Source organism: Oncorhynchus nerka, unplaced genomic scaffold (assembly GCF_034236695.1).
Source record: "Oncorhynchus nerka isolate Pitt River unplaced genomic scaffold, Oner_Uvic_2.0 unplaced_scaffold_1511, whole genome shotgun sequence".
NCBI lineage: Eukaryota > Metazoa > Chordata > Actinopteri > Salmoniformes > Salmonidae > Oncorhynchus > Oncorhynchus nerka.
In genome coordinates, this window is record NW_027039812.1 from 58,692 (window position 1) to 84,893 (window position 26,202).

The window sequence follows — 26,202 nt, forward strand, 5'->3', positions numbered from 1 at the left end:
TGGATAAGAGCGTCTGCTAAATGACTTAAATGTAAATGTAATGTAAATGTAATTTACATTATGAATGGTCGTTATACAATAAAGTAATCTTCTTAAAGTAAAACTTCTTTCCTTCTTCTTCTTCATTCAGCGTAGCATACAGGCAGAGATTTTCTACAGGGACCTAAAACAGATGAAAGGGCTTTAGTTATTATAATCTTTGGCCCTATTCATGAAATCAAAATGGATGCAATTGCGCCCCCATGAGAGTATTAAGGGGAAAAAACAGACAAGATTAGAGCGTATGCAAACGACAATGACGAAGAGCACAGCTTTTGCCTCTGTCAAAAAAGCGGCAAGTGTCGAATACATGACGTAGAGCACCATTTAGTTGACAAACCGAAGATGGCGGAGTACCTGGCCTCCATTTTCGGAACAGAGAAAGACAAGTAGGTTATTTCGTCTTTTTGTGAAACTGCTGAAATAATAATGCTAATAAAATGGCTATTCTGTAGAACGTGCACGTTTTAACCCAAAAAAGCTACCAGGTTACTTACAAATACGACTGCTGCTGCACCCGTTGCTTTTCATTCAGACTTGTGTGGCTAGCTAGCGTAGCTTCCTGACTATACTGTAGAAGGCTAGTTAACTTGCTTGAATGGAGGAGGCGGCGGCTTGGTTTGAAAATGCGGCATGTGCTGCGTCGCGTCAGTATCCCTCCAAATCGGCCAGACTAAGCTAAATCAGTCTTTATTTTCTAGATCAATTTAGTAGCAAATGTTTTACGAGTCAGTAGCTAAATGGTTTGCTAGTTAGTATAACCTCAAAGTTTGGTTTGCTAAGCTAATCTGCAGCTAACTAGCGTGCTACTGTAGCTAGCTAACTCGTTAGCATTGTCTCGAGACTACTCCAGTGGCTAGGTTGGCTACTGCACAAGTATACACCGAATCATGTTTTTGTTTTCCATTGTAGCTAGCTAGATGCAGCAACAAACCTATACAAAGTGAACACCCTACCTAGCCATTTATCAACATCTAATTTGTTTACTTTCTTGTCCATGTTCAAGGGTCAATTGTTCATTCTACTTTAAAATTGGAGCGTGCAGACATGGGGACCGCTGCTCTAGGTTGCACAACAAGCCAACTTTCAGCCAGGTAAGCGTACTTCTATGTCTTGAATATGCTTAGCTAGCTAGGGGTTTATGGCAAGCAATTGCCCGATGCTTGTGATATAGCCCACTAGAACGTATCAGGACTTCCTTAGGTTTCTTTGTTAGCTAGCTCGCGTTACTGATTATACTCACATTTGATTGTTTACTTGTTTGTGTGGAGATTGGACTTAACCTTGTGTAGGATGAAATAATCATTCATGAAGTACTGAAACATGCAGTGTTGTCAATTAGCCCTAATTCCATTCACGTGTGCAATGTTGCTTCCATGTTCCAATGGGCCTAGGTACATACTGCAATAGCATCATGTGGAAGAACAGGTTGCTGAGCAGATGTAAAGTAGACCTAAATGTTTGCCGATCTGTTTCCACTAACCCTGTGCACGTTTGCATTTCAGATTCCACGATTGGCTTACCTACAGAAGTGTGTGTATATAACATTGTGTTTTGTTGCCTTTCAGAGAACCTGCATTATGATTGATGAGGATAGGCTTGGCAGCATGTCAATGCTTCTCAGTCAATATTTATCAGAAGAGAAGCAACTGCTGTTGGTAGGGTGACCACATTTTTAAAATACCCAAATGCGGGAAACAGGATGATTTTGCGAGACTTAGGCTATACTGTCCCACGAACGTGAATACATTTATTTTGCAGCTGCACCACGGTAATCGAAGCGCATGAAGCCTACTCTTTTTCCGGGCTCGCACAAAATTTGGTGACGCAAAAGAGACCACATGTGTGGCTGTTATGAAAATCAGGGAATATTTGGCCAAGGAACCATTTCTGGTTTGTCAGAGAATTTAATACAGTTAGGAAGGAAGATTTAAAACGGGATTGAGTGAAGTAGCAGCAATTACGTTGAATGAGCAACTGAGTATGGAGTGCCTTACAAAATTACCTTGTGTCAGTCTAATATTTACTCTTGTAGCTATTCATCAGAAGCACACTTTTTGTAAGTAGTTTACTCACTGTCAGCAGCAAATCCCGAAAGGATTTGACATGTGATTTTGGTTGACAATATGACATTGGCCTTAGTCTCGTCTTGCGCTGTGCAGAATATCAGAGATCCTCAACGATTGGAGAAGTGTTCAACGTTACCAGGACCACGGCCTTATAATATATCTTGTCAAAAGTGCAACAGGACTACAAAAGAGACGGTTAAAAATGTCAATTCTCATCAAATGAATAGGAAATCTGACTTAAATACAGACGTCTAACTTTTTTGTAAATTAGTGGTGTTTTAATTTAATTTAAATGTGGGAGTGTCCTGCACAATCCGGGATATGTGGTCACCCTAGCCACTGGTAGGCTAACGCTGATTATGGTATGCATGATGCAATGGCAGATGGCACAACCTTGATGAAATGAAGTAGTGTTATCCTGAATGGTTTATATTTTCCTCCAACCTGGGTCTTTTGACTATGCTCACATGGACATGAGGCCAACCTGCTCCCCTCCTATAGACGGCTTGCCTGACTCTTTGGTAGACATTTGATAGATACGGTGGCAGCTCAATTCTCCCGTCCTTGTGCTTCATTAAACAGCTCAGCCACTTCATATCGAAAGACTCAATCTGACCTAACCCTAGGTCTCCCAACTCAGGATAGTTGTGCTTGGCCCTATGCGAACCATGAGAAACAAAACAAAGCTTTCTATCAGTAGACTGATTGGATGATCCTCCTCTACCAGAGCATGTGGGCGGAGTTGAGCCGGTCAGAAATCCCGCTCATGGAGTGGTGCTTGCGCGGAGATCCACGTCCTTTCCGATTGCTCCGCTAAAAAAAACGCTCTGCAGACACAGAAGGGAAAAAACAGCCGCTCCATTCGTTTAAATCACAATTTAACAAATAATCCTATAAAAATTGAAAGCTCCTTGAAAGAGGTCATATGCCAGACCTATTGAGCCCAAATCAATTATGGCATATTGTATAGATAATAGAACCAAAATTAACAAAACTTAGTTTATAAATACTTTGCTACAATAACACTCTTAGCTAGCTGCCCACCTCGTTCCTTTCTGTTAGCATGTGCACGTAGTAAGTTCCCCGTCATGCTTTCGGGATTTCTTTCAGATTCCAAAATGATTATTTTTTTGGGTGTAATTTTTTTTGCCCCCTTTTTGTCCCTGATTTCGTGTTCTCTATTTTGTCTCGTTGCTGCCACTCCCCAACGAGCTCGGGAGAGGTGAAGGTCGAGTCGTGCATCCTCCGAAACATGACCCGCCAAGCCATGCTTTTTCACACCCGCTCGCTTAACACGGAAGCCAGGCGCACCAATTTGTTGGAGGAACCCCCGTTCAACTGATGACCGAAGTCAGCCTGCAGGCGCCTGGCCTGCCACGAGTCACGAGCACGATGAGCCAAGTAAAGCCCCCCCGGCCAAACCCTCCCCTAACCCAGATGACGCTGGGCCAATTGTACGCCACCATATGGGACTCCCAGATACGGCCGGTTCTGACACAGCCTGAGATCGAACCCCAGGCTGTAGTGACTCCACATCACAGCGATGCAGTGCCTTAGACCCGGGAAGCCACCAAAATTATTATTTAGTTGTGGACACTACATCACTGCAGTCTCTCTTGGTCCTTCTCGTCTTTGTAAGTCACCTTGATTATTATAAAAAAAATTATTATGCAAATAAGTAGCATACTTGATGGCAGTAGCTAAAGCAAGGGGCTATAGCAGCACACAGGTAAACTACAAATGCATGCTGGGCTGGGCATGCCCTGAGCTCGGGAAGTGAGCGCTATTGGAATCGGGCAAGAAGGCTGACGCTCCAGCTTTTGGAAACTCGCTGCACGCTCCAGTCAAATTGAGCTCGCTCCGTTCACATTCTGTCCTCTACCCCAACTTCTCTGAAATACAGCCCATAGATTCTAAGGAGAGATTCGACTCAGTAAACACAATGGCGTATTCACGTCAGTAATCAGGGACCTAGACTCATTTGGAATTTACACAAATTTAATGATTTATCTCTTGTATTCTTGTCATCCCGGCAGACCATCTTGATTCAAAACATCTACCGTAACCCCCAAAACAGTGCACAGACGGCCGACGCCTCTCGCTGTAAGTCCAAAGATCTGTTAGCCTCAGGGGTTCAGAACCCCCCCCCTCCTCCTCCTTCTCCCCATATGTAGGTCACATAGCAGCCGAGCTGTGAGGGACTGCCTCACCTCTGTTAGCAGGGAACCCAACATTACAGTACCTCTCACACTTCGGCTACTGTAACTGCTCCTCCCAGTCCCCATCCCGAATGGCAAACCACTATCAGATCAATAAACAGGATGCTCCTCAATCTCTTTTGTATCGTCAAATATTTCTGTTTCCTCTGCCTTAGTCTTTGCCCTCTTATACACAATCTCTCAGCCACTCAAAAAATAACATATTCCATAATGCTATAGGCTATATTGACCCATTTATATCCCAAACTACCTTGAGTACAAGTCTTATAATTTGGTAGACCTAGTTGCAACCATCCACTGTGTGAGCAGTACCCAGTGTTGAGCCCTGTCTTACTAGAGCTGACGCCTTTCCTCTCACACCGGTAGGTATGGCTGTGGACTCTCTCAGGAGACTGTCTGGGCTACGGTTCTGTTCTCTTCTGATGACTGACTTTCCAAACAAGGACCTCAGAACTAGCCAAACACCTCCCTCCCGCCATAGCCCAGAGATGGCTTCACATGTGCTTGCTTAGATGACTTTTGTACTGTGGCCTATTCACAAACAGCTATTTCCTTTGGGAAAATGTGTTGGATTGAATGATCAACACATGAATATACCAGAGTCCTACTTTTCCAGTAACACTTGTCAGTAATGTCTCTTTTTAACTGGCATTACTTTGATTCGTTCTGAGTTCCTTGTGATTGCAGCCTCCTGTGAAGTCCTGGCAGAGACGTCTGTGGTCAGGAGACACACCGTTACCTTCTCTTTCAGCATTTCAGATCACACCATGCACTCTATGGTTCAGAGCAGAGTTTCATAGAGGGGACTAATGAAGCTAGTTATGGCTTCAAATGTGTCCATTGAGGAAGTATTAGCTGACCCAGTGTGTTCTCTTCAGGGCCTGTTGTAAGGAGCATGATACTTTATCTAATTGAACTTTCTTCCCCCAAAACCTCATTACTGCTTGACATGTATCACAAAAATGTACGTTTTGTATTTCAGACCATTGCCCTGTTGAACATTTACCGTAACCCTCAAAACACTGCCCAGTCTGCCGATGGTATACGCTGTAAGTTCCCCCTACATTTGCAAGGCCCTGCGGCATGGACTGCTCATTATATTATAGTTATCTGGTGTACACCTACCTACACTACAACAACACCTCCATTATATTATACTGTTATCTGGTGTACACCTACCTACCTACACTACAACAACACCTCCATTATATTATACTGTTATCTGGTGTACACCTACCTACCTACACTACAACAACACCTCCATTATATTATACTGTTATCTGGTGTACAACAACACCTCCATTATATTATACTGTTATCTACCTACCTACACTACAACAACACCTCCATTATATTATACTGTTATCTGGTGTACACCTACCTACCTACACTACAACAACACCTCCATTATATTATACTGTTATCTGGTGTACACCTACCTACACTACAACAACACCTCCATTATATTATACTGTTATCTGGTGTACACCTACCTACCTACACTACAACACCTCCATTATATTATAGTTATCTGGTGTACACCTACCTACACTGAAACACCCCCATTTGCCAGGAAACAGTAACAATACTTTCGATTTTTTTTTTCCTGGGAAACATTTAGTTTGTTTTTAGTAGCCTGGACCTGAATTCAATGTGCCCAGACAACACCCAGACGCTATTATATTCCTATTCGCTGAATCCAGACATGTACACTGTCATCCCTGGAGGCATCACTGATGTGAGCCTGGTGTGATGGGCTCAGTGTGGATAGCTTTCCCCATGGCACACAATAATGCTGTTGCTTATGCGAAATATAAATGATGAAGTAGTGTTTGCGTCATGGAGAAGGCCAGACATGTCACTTGATCAATAGCTCTGAAAAGCATACCATTCTCACAGACCCCCTCTTGACTGGCAAGATATCAGCTACATATTTACCTAGCCATTATATTGCTTCTTGCATGAGGGTCATTCAGTTTAATACCAAGACCACAGGCAAGGGAGAAATGGGGAGCCGTCTGTCCTGTCCTTCAGGTTGAACGTTATGAGTAAAATACTCCTGAAATGCAGTGAATGTTTCTGTATATTTCTAGACTTTCAACTTTTAAAATTGACTAGTTTGCATGCATTTCTTGCTCATACTAGCTTCGTTCGGACTCGTTTTCAGCACCAGCCAGCTCCACTTTCATACTAGCTTCGTTGGGACTCGTTTTCAGCACCAGCCAGCTCCACTTTCATACTAGCTTCGTTGGGACTCGTTTTCAGCACCAGCCAGCTCCACTTTCATACTAGCTTCGTTGGGACTTGTTTTCAGCACCAGCCAGCTCCACTTTCATACTAGCTTCGTTGGGACTCATTTTCAGCACCAGCCAGCTCCACTTTCATACTAGCTTCGTTGGGACTCATTTTCAGCACCAGCCAGCTCCACTGCCAGTGTTCTCAAACGCTGTCATTGGAGCTGGCTGGTGCTGAGACACTGTCATTAAGGTTGTTGTTCCAAAGTGGTGTCATCTTAACGTATACATGAAATTGGCTTAATTGATACAAATCTTTTTTTCTTTTTTTTTTTGATACAAATCTAATAGATCACTGGCCTGATTTACTAAGCTGTTGCACCATTGTAATGTTTATCTGGGGATTTCCAAGGGGGATGAATTAACAGGGAGTTAAAATGGTGGCTATGGGACATGTGTGAAACGTACACAAAGTTAACTTGTATGTTAGTTTCATGGTTCAGCTTGGTATGTTGTCTATATATTCTCGTAAGTCGTTGGATGTGATATTGCACGGATGCAGATGCTTAGTGACTCTGCCTCCGCCTAGCTGCTTTCTGACTGGTTATTTGTTCATGGTTTTAGGTGCCGTCAGCGATGTGGAAATGCAAGAGCACTATGACGAGTTCTTTGAGGTGAGTGACCTCGGCACGAGATACTTGTGATGTTTCCCCTCATCTCTGCCAAACCTGCCCGTTGTGCACCGTATCAACCTCCCATGTACTTTTCACAACAGGATCAATACTGCTGTGCCAATATTGTCCCTGTTCACTGATGTGAAAGGGGCAGTATTTGTACAGTAGATGATATGTAGTTGGGTAATGGAGAAGACCCTCAGTGAGTCTTGTCAGCCATGTAGAAACCATGAGTATGTTCCACATTGCAGCTGACTTTGAAGGCGAGACGTAACTGATGTACAAATCGCCTTCATAAATAACTACTCAATAATATTTGTAGATTACTCGGTCACAATTTACCCATATGCTCTCAAACAGGGCCTGTCAGTGCATTGTGTCATTGGTTTGACCTGCGGTGATGACCTGTCCTAGAGTATTAATAGATTCATGTTGGTGTCGTTTCCAAGAGCAGACTGTTGTTTACTACCGCTACTTAGAACGCACTTAAAGAAAAGAGTCTAGACTAGTGGGTCTCTAGATAAAGGCTAATGATACAAGGATCTAGTTATTCATTGGGTCTCTAGATAAAGGCTAATGATAAAAGGATCTAGTTATTCATTGGATCTCTAAATGGGGTGGCAGGGTAGCCTAGTGGTTAGAGCGTTGGACTAGTAACCGGAAGGTTGCAAGTTCAAACCCCCGAGCTGACAAGGTACAAATCTGTCGTTCTCTCCTTTGCCAAGATAATGCATCCGCCTGACTGGTGTGGCATATCAACAAGCTGATTAAACAGCACGATCATTACACAGGTGCACCTTGTGCTGGTGACAAAAGGCCACTCTAAAATGTGCAGTTTTGTCACTCAACACAATGCCACAGATGTCTCAAGTTGAGGGAGTGTGCAGTTGGCATGCTGACTGCAGAAGATGTCCACCAGAGCTGTTGCCATATAATTGAATGTTAATCTCTCATTAGCCACCACTAATATCGTTTTAGAGAATTTGGCAGTACGTCCAATCGCAGACCGCGTGTATGAGGTCATGTGGGCGAGCGGTTTGCTGATGTCAGCGTTGTGAAAAGTGTTCCCTATGGTATGGGCAGACATAAGCTACAGACTACTAACACAATTGCATTTTATCCATGGCAATTTGAATACACAGCGATACGTGATAAGATCCTGAGGCCCATTGTCGTGCCATTCATCCACCGCCATCACCTCGTGTTTCAGCATAATGCACTACCCAATGTCACAAGAAGCTGTACACAATTCCTGGAAACTGACAGTGTCCCAGTTCTTCCATGGTTTGCATACTCACCAGACATGTCACCCGTTCAGCATGTTTGGGATGCTCTGGATCGACGTGTACGACAGCGTGTTCCAGTTCCCGCCAATATCCAGAAACTTTGCACAGTCATTGACGAGGAGTGGATCAACATTCCTCAGGCCATAATTAACAGCGTGATCAACTATATGCGAAGGAGATGTGTCGCGCTGCATGAGGCAAATGGTGTTCACACCAGATACTGACTGGTTTTCTGATCCACGCCCTACTTTTCTTTTTAAGGTATCTGTGACCAACAGATGCATATCTGTATTCCCAGTCATGTGAAATCCATAGATTAGGGCCTAATGAATTTATTTCAATGACTGATTTCCTTATGTGAACTGTATCTCAGTAAAATCTTTGAAATTGTTGCATGTTGCATTTCTATATTTTTGTTCAGTGTAGTTCTTAGTGGATCTTTTAAAGTGGGTCTCCATGGTGCTGCTTTACTTATCAATCAGTGATTGTTTTGTCACACATGACCCTAACCCCATCTTCTGACCCTAACCCCTACAGGAAGTCTTCACAGAGATGGAGGAGAAGTACGGAGAGGTGGAGGAGATGAACGTGTGTGACAACCTTGGCGACCACCTGGTCGGCAACGTCTATGTGAAGGTGAGGGTCAGAGATCCCATGTCAGCCATGTTAAATTCTCCCTGCATCCATCTTCAGTGTGATTGCGTTAATCTGTCTGGAGAAACAGGAGAAAGTCCTGTTTTTATAGTAGCTCGTCTTTGGGTTCATCGACCTTCATCGGAGCATAAATCTGTCTAAAACATGGCCTCTCCTCTCTCTCTCTGTGTGTATAGTTCCGTCGGGAAGAGGATGCGGAGAAAGCGGTGATGGACCTGAACAACCGCTGGTTCAACGGTCAGCCTGTCCACTCAGAGCTCTCCCCCGTCACTGACTTCAGGGAAGCCTGCTGTCGGCAGTATGAGATGGGGTCAGTGTCGATCTCTCTTTCTGATGAATGTCTATACATTGCTGTGTGTGACAGTCGGTGTACCTGCAACAGTAACCAGACGCCTTGTTTCACCACTGCATTCCACCATATTTTTACAGTTCCACCATGTAATCAGTAGTCCTAAAACTATTTTCAACGTAAACCATTTTACACCAAATGGAAAACGTTTTACACCCGAAAACTAGAGTTTCTATTGGACAAATTCAGAATCCTCCCTGTTCCATTTTCTTCCAAATGAATACACCCTTGGCTTGAGGCTTAAGTTGCCACCTCTTATCCGACAGGAAGAATGTAGTCTTGTTTCCCTGCAGCATATAACTATATTAACTCAGGCTGTGTTGGGAAATGGCATCCTATTCCCTATGGGCCCTGGTCAAAGTAGTGCACTATATAGGGTGTCATTTGGGATGGTGCTTAAAGGCTACAGTTGAACTGTTTGGCTAACTCCAGCAGGAGAGATACATGTAGCTAGCTAGGCCTCTGCTTTGGCATGTATGGTGGTAAAAGTGAGTCAGTGGATACAGGTGGAGATTGGAAAAGCTTTTCTCACACGCGGTAACAGTATTAACCCTCTGCTTGCCTACCATCCATAGAGAGTGCACCAGAGGAGGCTTCTGCAACTTCATGCACCTGAAACCAATCTCCAGGGAACTCCGTCGGGACCTGTATGGACGCCGCAGAAAAGGGTAGGACACATTCTAAGGAATGTTTATATTCCAGGAAGACCTTGTTCTGTGTCACGGTCAACTTTTGACTGTTTCATGGGATTGAATGGTGAAGCATCCAATACTGTACTTGGCAGTGGTGTAAAGTACTTAAGTAAAAAATACTTTAAAGTACTACTTAAGTCGTTTTTTGGGGGTATCTGTACTTTACTATTTGTGTATTTGATTGCTTTATCTTTTACTACACCACATTCCTAAAGAAAATTATGTACTATTTTTCTCATGATATTTTCCTTGACACCGAAAGGTACTCGTTCCGTTTTTAATGCTTAACAGGACGGGAAAGTTGTCTAAATCACGCAAAGAGAACATCCCAGGTCATTCCTACTGCATGTGATCTGGCGGACTCACTAAACACAAATGCTTTGTTTGTAAATGATGCCCGAGTGTTGGTGTGCCCCTGTCTATTTGTAAATGTAAAAAAAATTTTTTTAAAACGTGCAGTCTGGTTTGCTTAATATAAGGAATTTGAAATGATTTATACGTTTACTTTTGATACTTATGTATATTTTAGCAATTTACATTTACTTTTGATAATTATATTTAAAACCAAATACTTTTAGACTCTTACTCAAGTAGGATTTTGCTGTGTGGCTTTCACTTTTACTTGAGTCATTTTCTATTAAGGTATCTTTTACTTTAACTCAAGTATGACAATTGGGTACTTTTCCCCACCACTGGTACTTGTGTAGTTGACTAAAGTAAAAGCCTCATTTTTAGTTGAGGTTTTTGAGTATTCTCTAGGCTGGTTAAGTTGTGTGCTGTGGTTCAAGCATTTTATTTCTCCCTTTCTAGCAAAGGAGGAGGAGGAGGAGGACACCGCTCTCGCTCGCGATCCCGGGAAAGGCGTTCTCGCTCCCGAGACCGTGGCCGTGGTGGCGATGGTGGAAGAGGTGGCGGACGAGACCGCGAGAAACGGAGGTCCAGGGACCGGGAACGTTCTGGAAGGTTTTAAGATGAGCCAAGACCTAATTATCCCCCTCTTCCAACCCCTTGTCCCCCTCCTCCTACCTCTCTCTCCCGTGATGAGAAATGTGTGTAACATGTTGGAATCCTCGTTAATTTCATTTCTTTTATCCCTTTTTTTAAAGACACAAATACAAGCTTCCGTTGCTTTCTCAATAAAACAGACTTTGTAGTGATTCTCTGCTGTGTCCTCATTCAGTCTTCATTGCTGCAGTTGGTTGGAGTTACAATCTATCAGGGATAAGACTGGGTGAAAGGGTTTACTGCATGGTCCAGGGCTCTCGAACCATGTTCCTGGAGCGATACCCTCCTGTAAGGTTTTCGCTCCAACTCCAGTTCTAACTAACAGCTTATCAACCCAGAGGATGGTAGCGCTCCAGGAACAGTGTTAGAGAGCCCTGGTATAGGAAATGAGCTTAAGAAATCCCTCTGCATTTATCACACGTTTGAATGTAATGTATGCAAGTGTGGCCGATGTGAAATGGCTGGCTAGTTAGCGGTGGTGCGCGCTAACAGTGTTTCAGTCGGTGATGTCACTCGCTCTGAGACCTAGATGTATAGCTTCCTTCCGTCCCTCTCTCCTCGCCCCAACCTGGGCTCGAACCAGGGACCCTCTGCACACATCAACCACAGTCACTCACAAACTTGTTGTTCCCCTTGCTCTGCATGGGCCGCGGCTTTTGTGGCGCGATGGGTAACGATGCTTCGTGAGTGACTGTGGTTGATGTGTGCAGAGGGTCCCTGGTTCGAGCCCAGGTTGGGGCGAGGAGAGGGACGGAGGCTATACTGTTACACAGGGTTTCCCCGAACTCTGTCCTGGGGCCCCATCTGGGTGCATGTTTTGGTTTTTATCCTAGCACTACACAGCTGGACAGAGTTTGTGTCTGTTGGTTTTGGGGTTTTCCTTTCAATTAAGACTGAGACAACCAGGTGAGGGGTGTTCCTAATTAGTGACTTAATTGATCAAGTACAAGAGAGGAGGGAAAACCCGCAGACACTTGGCCCTCTGGAATGAGTTTGACAGGTAGAGTAAAGCTACTGTCACTGGGCATTTAAGAGCTGAACTTAAGCTCTTTGACTTCTTATTTTTCGGAGTTCCCAATTTTGAATGGAGCATTTGAACTTGGAAAAATACGAGGTGAAATCATGACGTCTTTTGGAGCTCTAGAAAACAGCCTGAGATCCGGGGTCCCACCCCCCCAAGTTCCCAGTTATTTGAACGAGCCATCGGTTGTCTTGAATGCACCAATAGTTAAGTGTGTCGTGAGTTGTACAGTTGCCCCGTTCAAAACAACTGGGAACTCGGTTGGGGGGAAAACGAACTCCCACTGGGAAACATCTTGTGAACGGTCACCCAACTCGAACTCCAGCCTCTTTCTAGCCTCCGACCTGAAGGTCACTGACGTCATGATTGAACCTATTTTTCCGAGTACCCAGTTGTTTTTAACTCAGCAAATGTTATGACCGTGTGCCCAAATGTATCCATCCGTATTATGTCTAATGATTACGCATGGAAATGACCTTGGACAACCAAGATCAACAGTTGGAAAAATACAGTCCTCACAAAGAATAGTGACCTAAAAAAAACATTTACGACCATAAACCATGCGTGAAAGTCACGTTAACGCATTGAATGGCACAATGGGATGCGCGAGTTGAGTATAGGCTCTGATGTTTCTGAAACTAACATTTGAAAAGGTTCTTTACTTTTTGGAAATTAATATAAATAGATCCCTGGTAAACTTCCATACTTTTTCGTCATGTACTACTTGTTTCACCAAATCTGCATCTCTTATTGGAGGAGGGGCAGAAATAGACTCCCTCGCTGCAGCCAATCAAAGTGCGCCCTAAACATGCATTCTTCCCCAACGATTGGCTAACCTCCTCGCGCTGATAGTCATCTTTATTATCCAACTGTTGTAAGTCTCTTTCTATCACCGGAGGAAGATTCTTTACCTCTCCAGATTCCCAGACCATCAGATACATAGGTAAGTTGAAACTGATCGACCACTTGCATGATGATGTTAGTGCAACTTTTTTTAATGCACATTTATTTTATGATGCCATGTTCCATTCATCGAAATAAGGTTCTGTGTCCTTGTAAAGTTGTATAATTATGCTGTACCTACCTACTGAGTCATGGCAATCAAAATAATAGTAAGAGGTGGGTACTACAATGACCGTTCGTGTTTTAAACAAGCACATGGTTTATTTCCGGGGTCCATAAACCCCCGACCATATGGGGTCATGGCTAGAAGGGATCCAACGTTTGTCAAATTAACGTCAGATTTGACTTTTCGTAGTACAGTAGGTTAGGAGTTATTGTGTTTTTGACTACGCTTGTTTATTCCATGTGTAACTCTGTTGTTTGTGTCGCACGGCTTTGCTTTATCTTGGTCAGGTCGCAGTTGTAAATGAGAACTTGTTTTCAACTAGCTTACCTGGTTAAATAAAGGTGAAATAAAAAGGACAATTATGGTACATTTAGGAAACGGGTTTGGGTTAGCAAAAAGGCACACACAAACATCTGCCTTTGACCCACCATATGGGACTATTTCTGGGTCCTACTGTCTATCATCAGTTACCTGAATACAAGATCGCTTTGTGTTGAGAAATGAAGTTATAATGTAATAACTGTGAATCCTCCATCACATTTGTTGTCTCTTTCTGTTCTGGTGACAGAGGGCTGCAGGTAATGAATTTGAGCTGCACCATTAGTTCATTTTGCCCACCACAATTTGCCATAGATGAGTGTGCCACTCTTGTGCCATGACTATATGTTTCTAGTATGGCCCTAAAAAGACATTGCCTGTCATAACTATTCAGAGGCAGAGCCAATCTAGTCAGAGCTCGATTCCACAGAGTCGTCAGAAACTTCCTTCACCATGGTGTTTAATCCGCTATTTTATTTTACCTTTATTTAACGAAGCAAATCAGTTAATAAGAACGAATTCTTATTTTCAATTGCGGCCTAGGAACAGTGGGTTTAACTGCCTTGTTCGGGGGCAGAACGACAGATTTTCACCAGCTCGGGGATTCGATTTTTACAACCTTTACGTTTACTAGGCCAACGCTCTAACCACTAGGCTACCTGTCGCTATGGCCTTCATGGCTCTGAATATAACTATTCAGGTGTTATTGGACACTGTCTTGGTAGGGCAGTTATATGTATTATTATATGGTTGTAAATCCTGTCCTTTTTTGTTATTTACCCTTGTTTTTAACCAGGCTATATATCATCGCACACTATCGTTTAATTCCACTTTTGGGAATTCTGAAAGATATTTAAAAAATAACATACTTTGTGGTAGAAGATATTGAGAATATCTGTTGAGAGAAGCTCCAAAGGCAGTTTATCTCATGTAATAACTGTTACAACCGGTGGGTTGGGTCTGAAGGGTGTCAGCTCAACTGGTTTGGTTACACACGCAAGGCCAGCTGTGACGTAACACAACCCTCTGAACATTTCAGCCTCATTGCCACTCAGTGAACCTGTCTGCAAGGGGGATCAGATTGCAAATGAACTCACCCAAGGAACACTCAAACCTCTGCTCCCATATCTGCCATAGCAGTAGTTAGACAGACGCTGTAACAGCAGTAGCATGACCAGCAGTAGTAGTCCCATTAAGAAATGCGCTGGCTCAGAAGGGAACGTTTCCTTTGGTCTCTCTCTGTCTCCAACCGTACGTTGTTTACCTAAGGACACAATGCTCTCCGGTGGGTTTATTGTGTGCTGGTCATTTGGTGTCAAGCCACTCAGGCGAGGTTTGTGTCTTCAGTGGAGTTCAGAAAGAGGTCCATTTGAACAGCTGCTTGGAAGCGTACACTGCCTATTAGTATTAGACAGGAGCAACACAACAGACTGAACTCTCTGTCTGGGAATCGAAATAATTAGTACAATTTTAATACGTTAAGGACAGTACGTTGTCTTGTTAATACGTTAGGGACAGTATGTTGTCTTGTTAATACGTTAGGGACAGTATGTTGTCTTGTTAATACGTAAGGGACAGTATGTTGTCTTGTTAATACGTTAGGGACAGTATGTTGTCTTGTTAATACGTTGTCTTGTTGATACGTTAGGGACAGTATGTTGTCTTGTTAATACGTTAGGGACAGTATGTTGTCTTGTTAATACGTTAGGGACAGTATGTTGTCTTGTTAATACGTTATGGACAGTATGTTGTCTTGTTAATACGTCTTGTTGGACAGTATGTTGTCTTGTTGATACGTTAGGGACAGTATGTTGTCTTGTTGATACGTTATGGACAGTATGTTGTCTTGTTAATACGTTGTCTTATGTTGTCTTGTTGATACGTTAGGGACAGTATGTTGTCTTGTTAATATGTTGTCGTTAGGGACAGTATGTTGTCTTGTTAATATGTTTGGGACAGTATGTTGTCTTGTTAATACGTTAGGGACAGTATGTTGTCTTGTTAATACGTTAGGGACAGTATGTTGTCTTGTTAATACGTTGTCTTGTTAATATGTTAGGGACAGTACGTTGTCTTGTTAATACGTTGTCTTGTTAATATGTTAGGGACAGTACGTTGTCTTGTTAATACGTTGTCTTGTTAATATGTTAGGGACAGTACGTTGTCTTGTTAATACGTTGTCTTGTTAATACGTTAGGGACAGTACGTTGTCTTGTTAATACGTTAGGGACAGTACGTTGTCTTGTTAATATGTTAGGGACAGTATGTTGTCTTGTTGATACGTTAGGGACAGTATGTTGTCTTGTTGATACGTTAGGGACAGTATGTTGTCTTGTTGATACGTTAGGGACAGTATGTTGTCTTGTTGATACGTTAGGGACAGTACGTTGTCTTGTTAATATGTTAGGTACAGTACGTTGTCTTGTTAATACGTTAGGGACAGTATGTTGTCTTGTTAATATGTTAGGGACAGTGTCTTGTTAATATGTTGTCTTGTTTGTTCTTGTTGTCTTGTTAATACGTTAGGGACAGTATGTTGTCTTGTTAATATGTTAGGGACAGTATGTTGTCTTGTTAATATGTTAGGGACAGTATGTTGTCTTGTTAATGTTGTCTTGTTATACGTTAGGGACAGTATGTTGTCTTGTTTGTTAGGGACAGTATGTTGTCAGTATGTTGTCTTGTTAATATGTTAGGGACAGTACGTTGTCTTGTTATATGTTAGGGACAGTATGTTGTCTTGTTAATATGTTAGGGACAGTACGTTGTCTTGTTATATACGTTGTCTTGTTAATATGTTAGGGACAGTATGTTGTCTTGTTAATACGTTGTCTTGTTAATACGTTGTCTTGTTAATACGTTAGGGACAGTACGTTGTCTTGTTAATACGTTAGGGACAGTACGTTGTCTTGTTAATATGTTAGGGACAGTATGTTGTCTTGTTGATATGTTAGGGACAGTATGTTGTCTTGTTGATACGTTAGGGACAGTATGTTGTCTTGTTGATACGTTAGGGACAGTATGTTGTCTTGTTGATACGTTAGGGACAGTATGTTGTCTTGTTAATACGTTAGGGACAGTACGTTGTCTTGTTAATATGTTAGGGACAGTATGTTGTCTTGTTAATACGTTAGGGACAGTATGTTGTCTTGTTAATATGTTTGGGACAGTACGTTGTCTTGTTAATATGTTGTCTTGTTAATACGTTAGGGACAGTATGTTGTCTTGTTAATACGTTGTCTTGTTAATATGTTAGGGACAGTATGTTGTCTTGTTAATATGTTAGGGACAGTATGTTGTCTTGTTAATACGTTAGGGACAGTATGTTGTCTTGTTAATACGTTAGGGACAGGATGTTGTCTTGTTGATACGTTAGGGACAGTATGTTGTCTTGTTAATACGTCAGGGACAGTATGTTGTCTTGTTAATACATTAGGGACAGTATGTTGTCTTGTTAATATGTTAGGGACAGTATGTTGTCTTGTTAATATGTTAGGGACAGTATGTTGTCTTGTTAATACGTTAGGGACAGTATGTTGTCTTGTTAATATGTTAGGGACAGTATGTTGTCTTGTTAATACGTTGTCTTGTTAATATGTTAGGGACAGTACGTTGTCTTGTTAATACGTTGTCTTGTTAATATGTTAGGGACAGTACGTTGTCTTGTTAATATGTTAGGGACAGTATGTTGTCTTGTTAATACGTTAGGGACAGTATGTTGTCTTGTTAATATGTTAGGGACAGTATGTTGTCTTGTTAATACGTTGTCTTGTTAATATGTTAGGGACAGTACGTTGTCTTGTTAATACGTTGTCTTGTTAATATGTTAGGGACAGTACGTTGTCTTGTTAATATGTTAGGGACAGTATGTTGTCTTGTTAATACGTTAGGGACAGTATGTTGTCTTGTTAATACGTTAGGGACAGTATGTTGTCTTGTTGATACGTTAGGGACAGTATGTTGTCTTGTTAATACGTTAGGGACAGTATGTTGTCTTGTTAATACGTTAGGGACAGTATGTTGTCTTGTTAATATGTTAGGGACAGTATGTTGTCTTGTTAATACGTTAGGGACAGTATGTTGTCTTGTTAATATGTTAGGGACAGTATGTTGTCTTGTTAATATGTTAGGGACAGTATGTTGTCTTGTTAATACGTTAGGGACAGTATGTTGTCTTGTTAATATGGTAGGGATAGTATGTTGTCTTGTTAATATGTTAGGGACAGTACGTTGTCTTGTTAATAAGTTGTCTTGTTAATATGTTAGGGACAGTACGTTGTCTTGTTAATACGTTGTCTTGTTAATACGTTGTCTTGTTAATATGTTAGGGACAGTACGTTGTCTTGTTAATACGTTGTCTTGTTAATACGTTAGGGACAGTACGTTGTCTTGTTAATACGTTAGGGACAGTACGTTGTCTTGTTAATACGTTAGGGACAGTATGTTGTCTTTTTGATATGTTAGGGACAGTATGTTGTCTTGTTGATACGTTAGGGACAGTATGTTGTCTTGTTAATATGTTAGGGACAGTATGTTGTCTTGTTAATATGTTAGGGACAGTACGTTGTCTTGTTAATATGTTAGGGACAGTATGTTGTCTTGTTTGTTAGGGACAGTATGTTGTCTTGTTAATATGTTAGGGACACGTTGTCTTGTTAATATGTTGTCTTGTTAATACGTTAGGGACAGTATGTTGTCTTGTTAATACGTTAGGGACAGTATGTTGTCTTGTTAATACGTTGTCTTGTTAATATGTTAGGGACAGTATGTTGTCTTGTTAATATGTTAGGGACAGTATGTTGTCTTGTTAATATGTTAGGGACAGTATGTTGTCTTGTTAATATGTTAGGGACAGTATGTTGTCTTGTTAATATGTTAGGGACAGTATGTTGTCTTGTTAATATGTTAGGGACAGTATGTTGTCTTGTTAATATGTTAGGGACAGTATGTTGTCTTGTTAATACGTTAGGGACAGTATGTTGTCTTGTTAATATGTTAGGGACAGTATGTTGTCTTGTTAATACGTTGTCTTGTTAATATGTTAGGGACAGTACGTTGTCTTGTTAATACGTTGTCTTGTTAATATGTTAGGGACAGTACGTTGTCTTGTTAATACGTTAGGGACAGTATGTTGTCTTGTTAATACGTTAGGTACAGTATGTTGTCTTGTTAATATGTTAGGGACAGTATGTTGTCTTGTTAATACGTTAGGGACAGTATGTTGTCTTGTTAATATGTTTACAGTACGTTGTCTTGTTAATATGTTAGGGACAGTATGTTGTCTTGTTAATATGTTAGGGACAGTATGTTGTCTTGTTAATATGTTAGGGACAGTATGTTGTCTTGTTAATATGTTAGTTAATATGTTACAGTACGTTGTCTTGTTAATATGTTGTCTTGTTAATATGTTAGGGATGTTGTCAGTATGTTGTCTTGTTAATATGTTAGGGACAGTATGTTGTCTTGTTAATATGTTAGGGACAGTATGTTGTCTTGTTAATATGTTGTCTTGAATATGTTGTCTTGTTAATACGTTGTCTTGTTAATATGTTAGGGACAGTATGTTGTCTTGTTAATATGTTAGGGACAGTATGTTGTCTTGTTAATATGTTAGGGACAGTATGTTGTCTTGTTAATATGTTAGGGACAGTATGTTGTCTTGTTAATATGTTAGGGACAGTATGTTGTCTTGTTAATATGTTAGGGACAGTATGTTGTCTTGTTAATCTTGTCTTGTTAATATGTTAGGGACAGTACGTTGTCTTGTTAATCGTTGTCTTGTTAATATGTTAGGGACAGTACGTTGTCTTGTTAATATGTTAGGGACAGTATGTTGTCTTGTTAATATGTTAGGGACAGTATGTTGTCTTGTTAATACGTTAGGGACAGTATGTTGTCTTGTTAATACGTTAGGGACAGTATGTTGTCTTGTTAATATGTTGTCTTGTTAATATGTTAGGGACAGTATTTTGTCTTGTTAATATGTTGTCTTGTTAATATGTTAGGGACAGTATGTTGTCTTGTTAATATGTTAGGGACAGTATGTTGTCTTGTTAATATGTTGTCTTGTTAATACGTTAGGGACAGTATGTTGTCTTGTTAATATGTTAGGGACAGTACGTTGTCTTGTTAATACGTTGTCTTGTTAATACGTTGTCTTGTTAATATGTTAGGGACAGTACGTTGTCTTGTTAATATGTTAGGGACAGTATGTTGTCTTGTTAATATGTTAGGGACAGTATGTTGTCTTGTTAATACGTTAGGGACATGTTGTCTTGTTAATATGTTAGGGACAGTATGTTGTCTTGTTAATACGTTAGGGACAGTATGTTGTCTTGTTAATACGTTAGGGACAGTATGTTGTCTTGTTAATATGTTAGGGACAGTACGTTGTCTTGTTAATACGTTGTCTTGTTAATATGTTAGGGACAGTATGTTGTCTTGTTAATATGTTAGGGACAGTATGTTGTCTTGTTAATATGTTAGGGACAGTATGTTGTCTTGTTAATACGTTAGGGACAGTATGTTGTCTTGTTAATATGTTAGGGACAGTACGTTGTCTTGTTAATATGTTAGGGACAGTATGTTGTCTTGTTAATATGTTAGGGACAGTATGTTGTCTTGTTAATACGTTAGGGACAGTACGTTGTCTTGTTAATATGTTAGGGACAGTATGTTGTCTTGTTAATACGTTAGGGACAGTATGTTGTCTTGTTAATACGTTAGGGACAGTATGTTGTCTTGTTAATATGTTAGGGACAGTATGTTGTCTTGTTAATACGTTGTCTTGTTAATATGTTAGGGACAGTATGTTGTCTTGTTAATATGTTAGGGACAGTATGTTGTCTTGTTAATATGTTAGGGACAGTATGTTGTCTTGTTAATATGTTAGGGACAGTATGTTGTCTTGTTAATACGTTAGGGACAGTATGTTGTCTTGTTAATATGTTAGGGACAGTATGTTGTCTTGTTAATATGTTAGGGACGTTGTCTTGTTAATATGTTAGGGACAGTACGTTGTCTTGTTAACGTTGTCTTGTTAATATGTTAGGGACAGTACGTTGTCTTGTTAATACGTTAGGGACAGTATGTTGTCTTGTTGATACGTTAGGGACAGTATGTTGTCTTGTTAATATGTTAGGGACAGTATGTTGTCTTGTTAATACGTTAGGGACAGTATGTTGTCTTGTTAATATGTTAGGGACAGTATGTTGTCTTGTTAATATGTTAGGGACAGTATGTTGTCTTGTTAATATGTTAGGGACAGTATGTTGTCTTGTTAATGTTAGGGACAGTATGTTGTCTTGTTAATACGTTAGGGACAGTATGTTGTCTTGTTAATATGTTGTCTTGTTAATACGTTAGGGACAGTATGTTGTCTTGTTAATACGTTAGGGACAGTATGTTGTCTTGTTAATACGTTGTCTTGTTAATATGTTAGGGACAGTATGTTGTCTTGTTAATATGTTAGGGACAGTATGTTGTCTTGTTAATACGTTGTCTTGTTAATATGTTAGGGACAGTATGTTGTCTTGTTAATATGTTAGGGACAGTATGTTGTCTTGTTAATATGTTAGGGACAGTATGTTGTCTTGTTATGTTAGGGACAGTATGTTGTCTTGTTAATGTTAGGGACAGTATGTTGTCTTGTTAATATGTTAGGGACAGTATGTTGTCTTGTTAATATTCAGTATGTTGTCTTGTTAATACGTTAGGGACAGTACGTTGTCTTGTTAGGGACAGTACGTTGTCTTGTTAATATGTTAGGGACAGTATGTTGTCTTGTTAATACGTTAGGGACAGTATGTTGTCTTGTTGATACGTTAGGGACAGTATGTTGTCTTGTTAATACGTTAGGGACAGTATGTTGTCTTGTTGATACGTTAGGGACAGGTTGTCTTGTATGTTGTCTTGTTAATACGTTAGGGACAGTATTTTGTCTTGTTAATATGTTGTCTTGTTAATATGTTAGGGACAGTATGTTGTCTTGTTAATATGTTAGGGACAGTACGTTGTCTTGTTAATACGTTGTTAATACGTTAGGGACAGTATGTTGTCTTGTTAATATGTTAGGGACAGTATGTTGTCTTGTTAATACGTTGTCTTGTTATGTTAGGGACAGTACGTTGTCTTGTTAATATGTTAGGGACAGTATGTTGTCTTGTTAATACGTTAGGGACAGTATGTTGTCTTGTTAATACGTTAGGGACAGTATGTTGTCTTGTTAATACGTTAGGGACAGTACGTTGTCTTGTTAATATGTTAGGGACAGTACGTTGTCTTGTTAATACGTTAGGGACAGTATGTTGTCTTGTTAATACGTTAGGGACAGTACGTTGTCTTGTTAATACGTTAGGGACAGTACGTGGACAGTCTTGTTGTCTTGTTAATACGTTGTCTTGTTAATACATTAGGGACACGTTGTCTTGTTACGTTGTCGTTGTCTTGTTAATATGTTAGGGACAGTATGTTGTCTTGTTAATATGTTAGGGACAGTATGTTGTCTTGTTAATACGTTAGGGACAGTATGTTGTCTTGTTAGGGAATACGTTAGGGACAGTATGTTGTCTTGTTAATACGTTAGGGACAGTATGTTGTCTTGTTAATATGTTAGGGACAGTAAGTTGTCAGGGTACGTTGTCTTGTTAATACGTTAGGGACAGTATGTTGTCTTGTTAATATGTTTGGGACAGTACGTTGTCTTGTTAATATGTTGTCTTGTTAATACGTTAGGGACAGTATGTTGTCTTGTTAATACGTTGTCTTGTTAATATGTTAGGGACAGTATGTTGTCTTGTTAATATGTTAGGGACAGTATGTTGTCTTGTTAATACGTTAGGGACAGTATGTTGTCTTGTTAATACGTTAGGGACAGTATGTTGTCTTGTTGATATGTTAGGGACAGTATGTTGTCTTGTTAATACGTTAGGGACAGTATGTTGTCTTGTTAATACATTAGGGACAGTATGTTGTCTTGTTAATATGTTAGGGACAGTATGTTGTCTTGTTAATATGTTAGGGACAGTATGTTGTCTTGTTAATATGTTAGGGACAGTATGTTGTCTTGTTAATGTTAGGGACAGTATGTTGTCTTGTTAATATCGTTGTCTTGTTAATGTTAGTATGTTGTCTTGTTATATGTTAGGGACACGTTGTCTTGTTAATACGTTGTCTTGTTAATATGTTAGGGACAGTACGTTGTCTTGTTAATATGTTAGGGACAGTATGTTGTCTTGTTAATACGTTAGGGACAGTATGTTGTCTTGTTAATATGTTAGGGACAGTATGTTGTCTTGTTTACAGTATGTTGTCTTGTCTTGTTAATATGTTAGGGACAGTACGTTGTCTTGTCGTTGTCTTGTTAATATGTTAGGGACAGTACGTTGTCTTGTTAATATGTTAGGGACAGTACGTTGTCTTGTTAATACGTTAGGGACAGTATGTTGTCTTGTTAATATGTTAGGGACAGTATGTTGTCTTGTTGATACGTTAGGGACAGTATGTTGTCTTGTTAATACGTTAGGGACAGTATGTTGTCTTGTTAATACGTTAGGGACAGTATGTTGTCTTGTTAATATGTTAGGACAGTATGTTGTCTTGTTAATAGTTAGGGACAGTATGTTGTCTTGTTAATATGTTAGGGACAGTATGTTGTCTTGTTAATATGTTAGGGACAGTATGTTGTCTTGTTAATACGTTAGGGACAGTATGTTGTCTTGTTAATATGGTAGGGATAGTATGTTGTCTTGTTAATATGTTAGGGACAGTACGTTGTCTTGTTAATAAGTTGTCTTGTTAATATGTTAGGGACAGTACGTTGTCTTGTTAATACGTTGTCTTGTTAATACGTTGTCTTGTTAATATGTTAGGGACAGTACGTTGTCTTGTTAAACGTTGTCTTGTTATAGGGACGTTAGTTAGGGACAGTACGTTGTCTTGTTAATACGTTAGGGACAGTACGTTGTCTTGTTAATACGTTAGGGACAGTATGTTGTCTTTTTGATATGTTAGGGACAGTATGTTGTCTTGTTGATACGTTAGGGACAGTATGTTGTCTTGTTAATATGTTAGGTACAGTACGTTGTCTTGTTAATATGTTAGGGACAGTACGTTGTCTTGTTAATATGTTAGGGACAGTATGTTGTCTTGTTAATACTTTAGGGACAGTATGTTGTCTTGTTAATATGTTTGGGACAGTACGTTGTCTTGTTAATATGTTGTCTTGTTAATACGTTAGGGACAGTATGTTGTCTTGTTAATACGTTAGGGACAGTATGTTGTCTTGTTAATACGTTGTCTTGTTAATATGTTAGGGACAGTATGTTGTCTTGTTAATATGTTAGGGACAGTATGTTGTCTTGTTAATACGTTGTCTTGTTAATATGTTAGGGACAGTATGTTGTCTTGTTAATATGTTAGGGACAGTATGTTGTCTTGTTAATATGTTAGGGACAGTATGTTGTCTTGTTAATATGTTAGGGACAGTATGTTGTCTTGTTAATACGTTAGGGACAGTATGTTGTCTTGTTAATATGTTAGGGACAGTATGTTGTCTTGTTAATACGTTGTCTTGTTAATATGTTAGGGACAGTACGTTGTCTTGTTAATACGTTGTCTTGTTAATATGTTAGGGACAGTACGTTGTCTTGTTAATACGTTAGGGACAGTATGTTGTCTTGTTGATACGTTAGGTACAGTATGTTGTCTTTTTGATATGTTAGGGACAGTATGTTGTCTTGTTGATACGTTAGGGACAGTATGTTGTCTTGTTAATATGTTAGGTACAGTACGTTGTCTTGTTAATATGTTAGGGACAGTACGTTGTCTTGTTAATATGTTAGGGACAGTATGTTGTCTTGTTAATACTTTAGGGACAGTATGTTGTCTTGTTAATATGTTTGGGACAGTACGTTGTCTTGTTAATATGTTGTCTTGTTAATACGTTAGGGACAGTATGTTGTCTTGTTAATACGTTAGGGACAGTATGTTGTCTTGTTAATACGTTGTCTTGTTAATATGTTAGGGACAGTATGTTGTCTTGTTAATATGTTAGGGACAGTATGTTGTCTTGTTAATACGTTGTCTTGTTAATATGTTAGGGACAGTATGTTGTCTTGTTAATATGTTAGGGACAGTATGTTGTCTTGTTAATATGTTAGGGACAGTATGTTGTCTTGTTAATATGTTAGGGACAGTATGTTGTCTTGTTAATACGTTAGGGACAGTATGTTGTCTTGTTAATATGTTAGGGACAGTATGTTGTCTTGTTAATACGTTGTCTTGTTAATATGTTAGGGACAGTACGTTGTCTTGTTAATACGTTGTCTTGTTAATATGTTAGGGACAGTACGTTGTCTTGTTAATACGTTAGGGACAGTATGTTGTCTTGTTGATACGTTAGGTACAGTACGTTGTCTTGTTAATACGTTAGGGACAGTATGTTGTCTTGTTGATACGTTAGGGACAGTAGGTTGTCTTGTTAATATGTTGTCTTGTTAATACGTTAGGGACAGTATTTTGTCTTGTTAATATGTTGTCTTGTTAATACGTTAGGGACAGTATGTTGTCTTGTTAATACGTTAGGGACAGTATGTTGTCTTGTTAATACGTTGTCTTGTTAATACGTTAGGGACAGTATGTTGTCTTGTTAATATGTTAGGGACAGTACGTTGTCTTGTTAATACGTTGTCTTGTTAATACGTTGTCTTGTTAATATGTTAGGGACAGTATGTTGTCTTGTTAATACGTTAGGGACAGTACGTTGTCTTGTTAATATGTTAGGGACAGTATGTTGTCTTGTTAATACGTTAGGGACAGTACGTTGTCTTGTTAGGGACAGTACGTTGTCTTGTTAATACGTTAGGGACAGTATGTTGTCTTGATACATTAGGGACAGTATGTTGTCTTGTTAATACGTTAGGGACAGTTGTCTTGTTAATGTTAGGGTATGTTGTCATATGTTAGGGTACGTTGTCTTGTTATAGGGACGTTGTCTTGTTAATACATTAGGGACAGTATGTTGTCTTGTTAATACGTTAGGGACAGTATGTTGTCTTGTTAATATGTTAGGGACAGTATGTTGTCTTGTTAATATGTTAGGGACAGTATGTTGTCGTTGTCTTGTTAATATGTTAGGGACAGTATGTTGTCTTGTTAATATGTTAGGGACAGTATGTTGTCTTGTTAATCTTGTTAGGGACAGTATGTTGTCTTGTTAATACGTTAGGGACAGTACGTTGTCTTGTTAATACGTTAGGGACAGTATGTTGTCTTGTTAATACGTTAGGGACAGTATGTTGTCTTGTTAATACGTTAGGGACAGTATGTTGTCTTGTTAATATGTTAGGGACAGTATGTTGTCTTGTTAATACGTTGTCTTGTTAATATGTTAGGGACAGTATGTTGTCTTGTTAATATGTTAGGGACAGTATGTTGTCTTGTTAATATGTTAGGGACAGTATGTTGTCTTGTTAATATGTTAGGGACAGTATGTTGTCTTGTTAATACGTTAGGGACAGTATGTTGTCTTGTTAATATGTTAGGGACAGTATGTTGTCTTGTTAATACGTTGTC

The 26,202-nt window shown here is 39.9% G+C and overlaps 1 protein-coding gene across 1 annotated transcript; it reads left to right on the plus strand.

Moving 5' to 3' along the window:
• Nucleotides 1-322: 322 nt before the first annotated feature.
• LOC115117696 (splicing factor U2AF 35 kDa subunit) lies at nt 323-11,374 on the plus strand. The gene is made up of 8 exons (XM_065015337.1): nt 323-428; nt 1,046-1,133; nt 5,310-5,376; nt 7,186-7,235; nt 9,059-9,157; nt 9,352-9,485; nt 10,100-10,192; nt 11,027-11,374. The coding sequence occupies exons 1-8, from the start codon at nt 385-387 to the stop codon at nt 11,184-11,186; spliced, it is 735 nt and encodes a 244-aa protein (XP_064871409.1). The 5' UTR covers nt 323-384; the 3' UTR covers nt 11,187-11,374.
• Nucleotides 11,375-26,202: the final 14,828 nt, after the last annotated feature.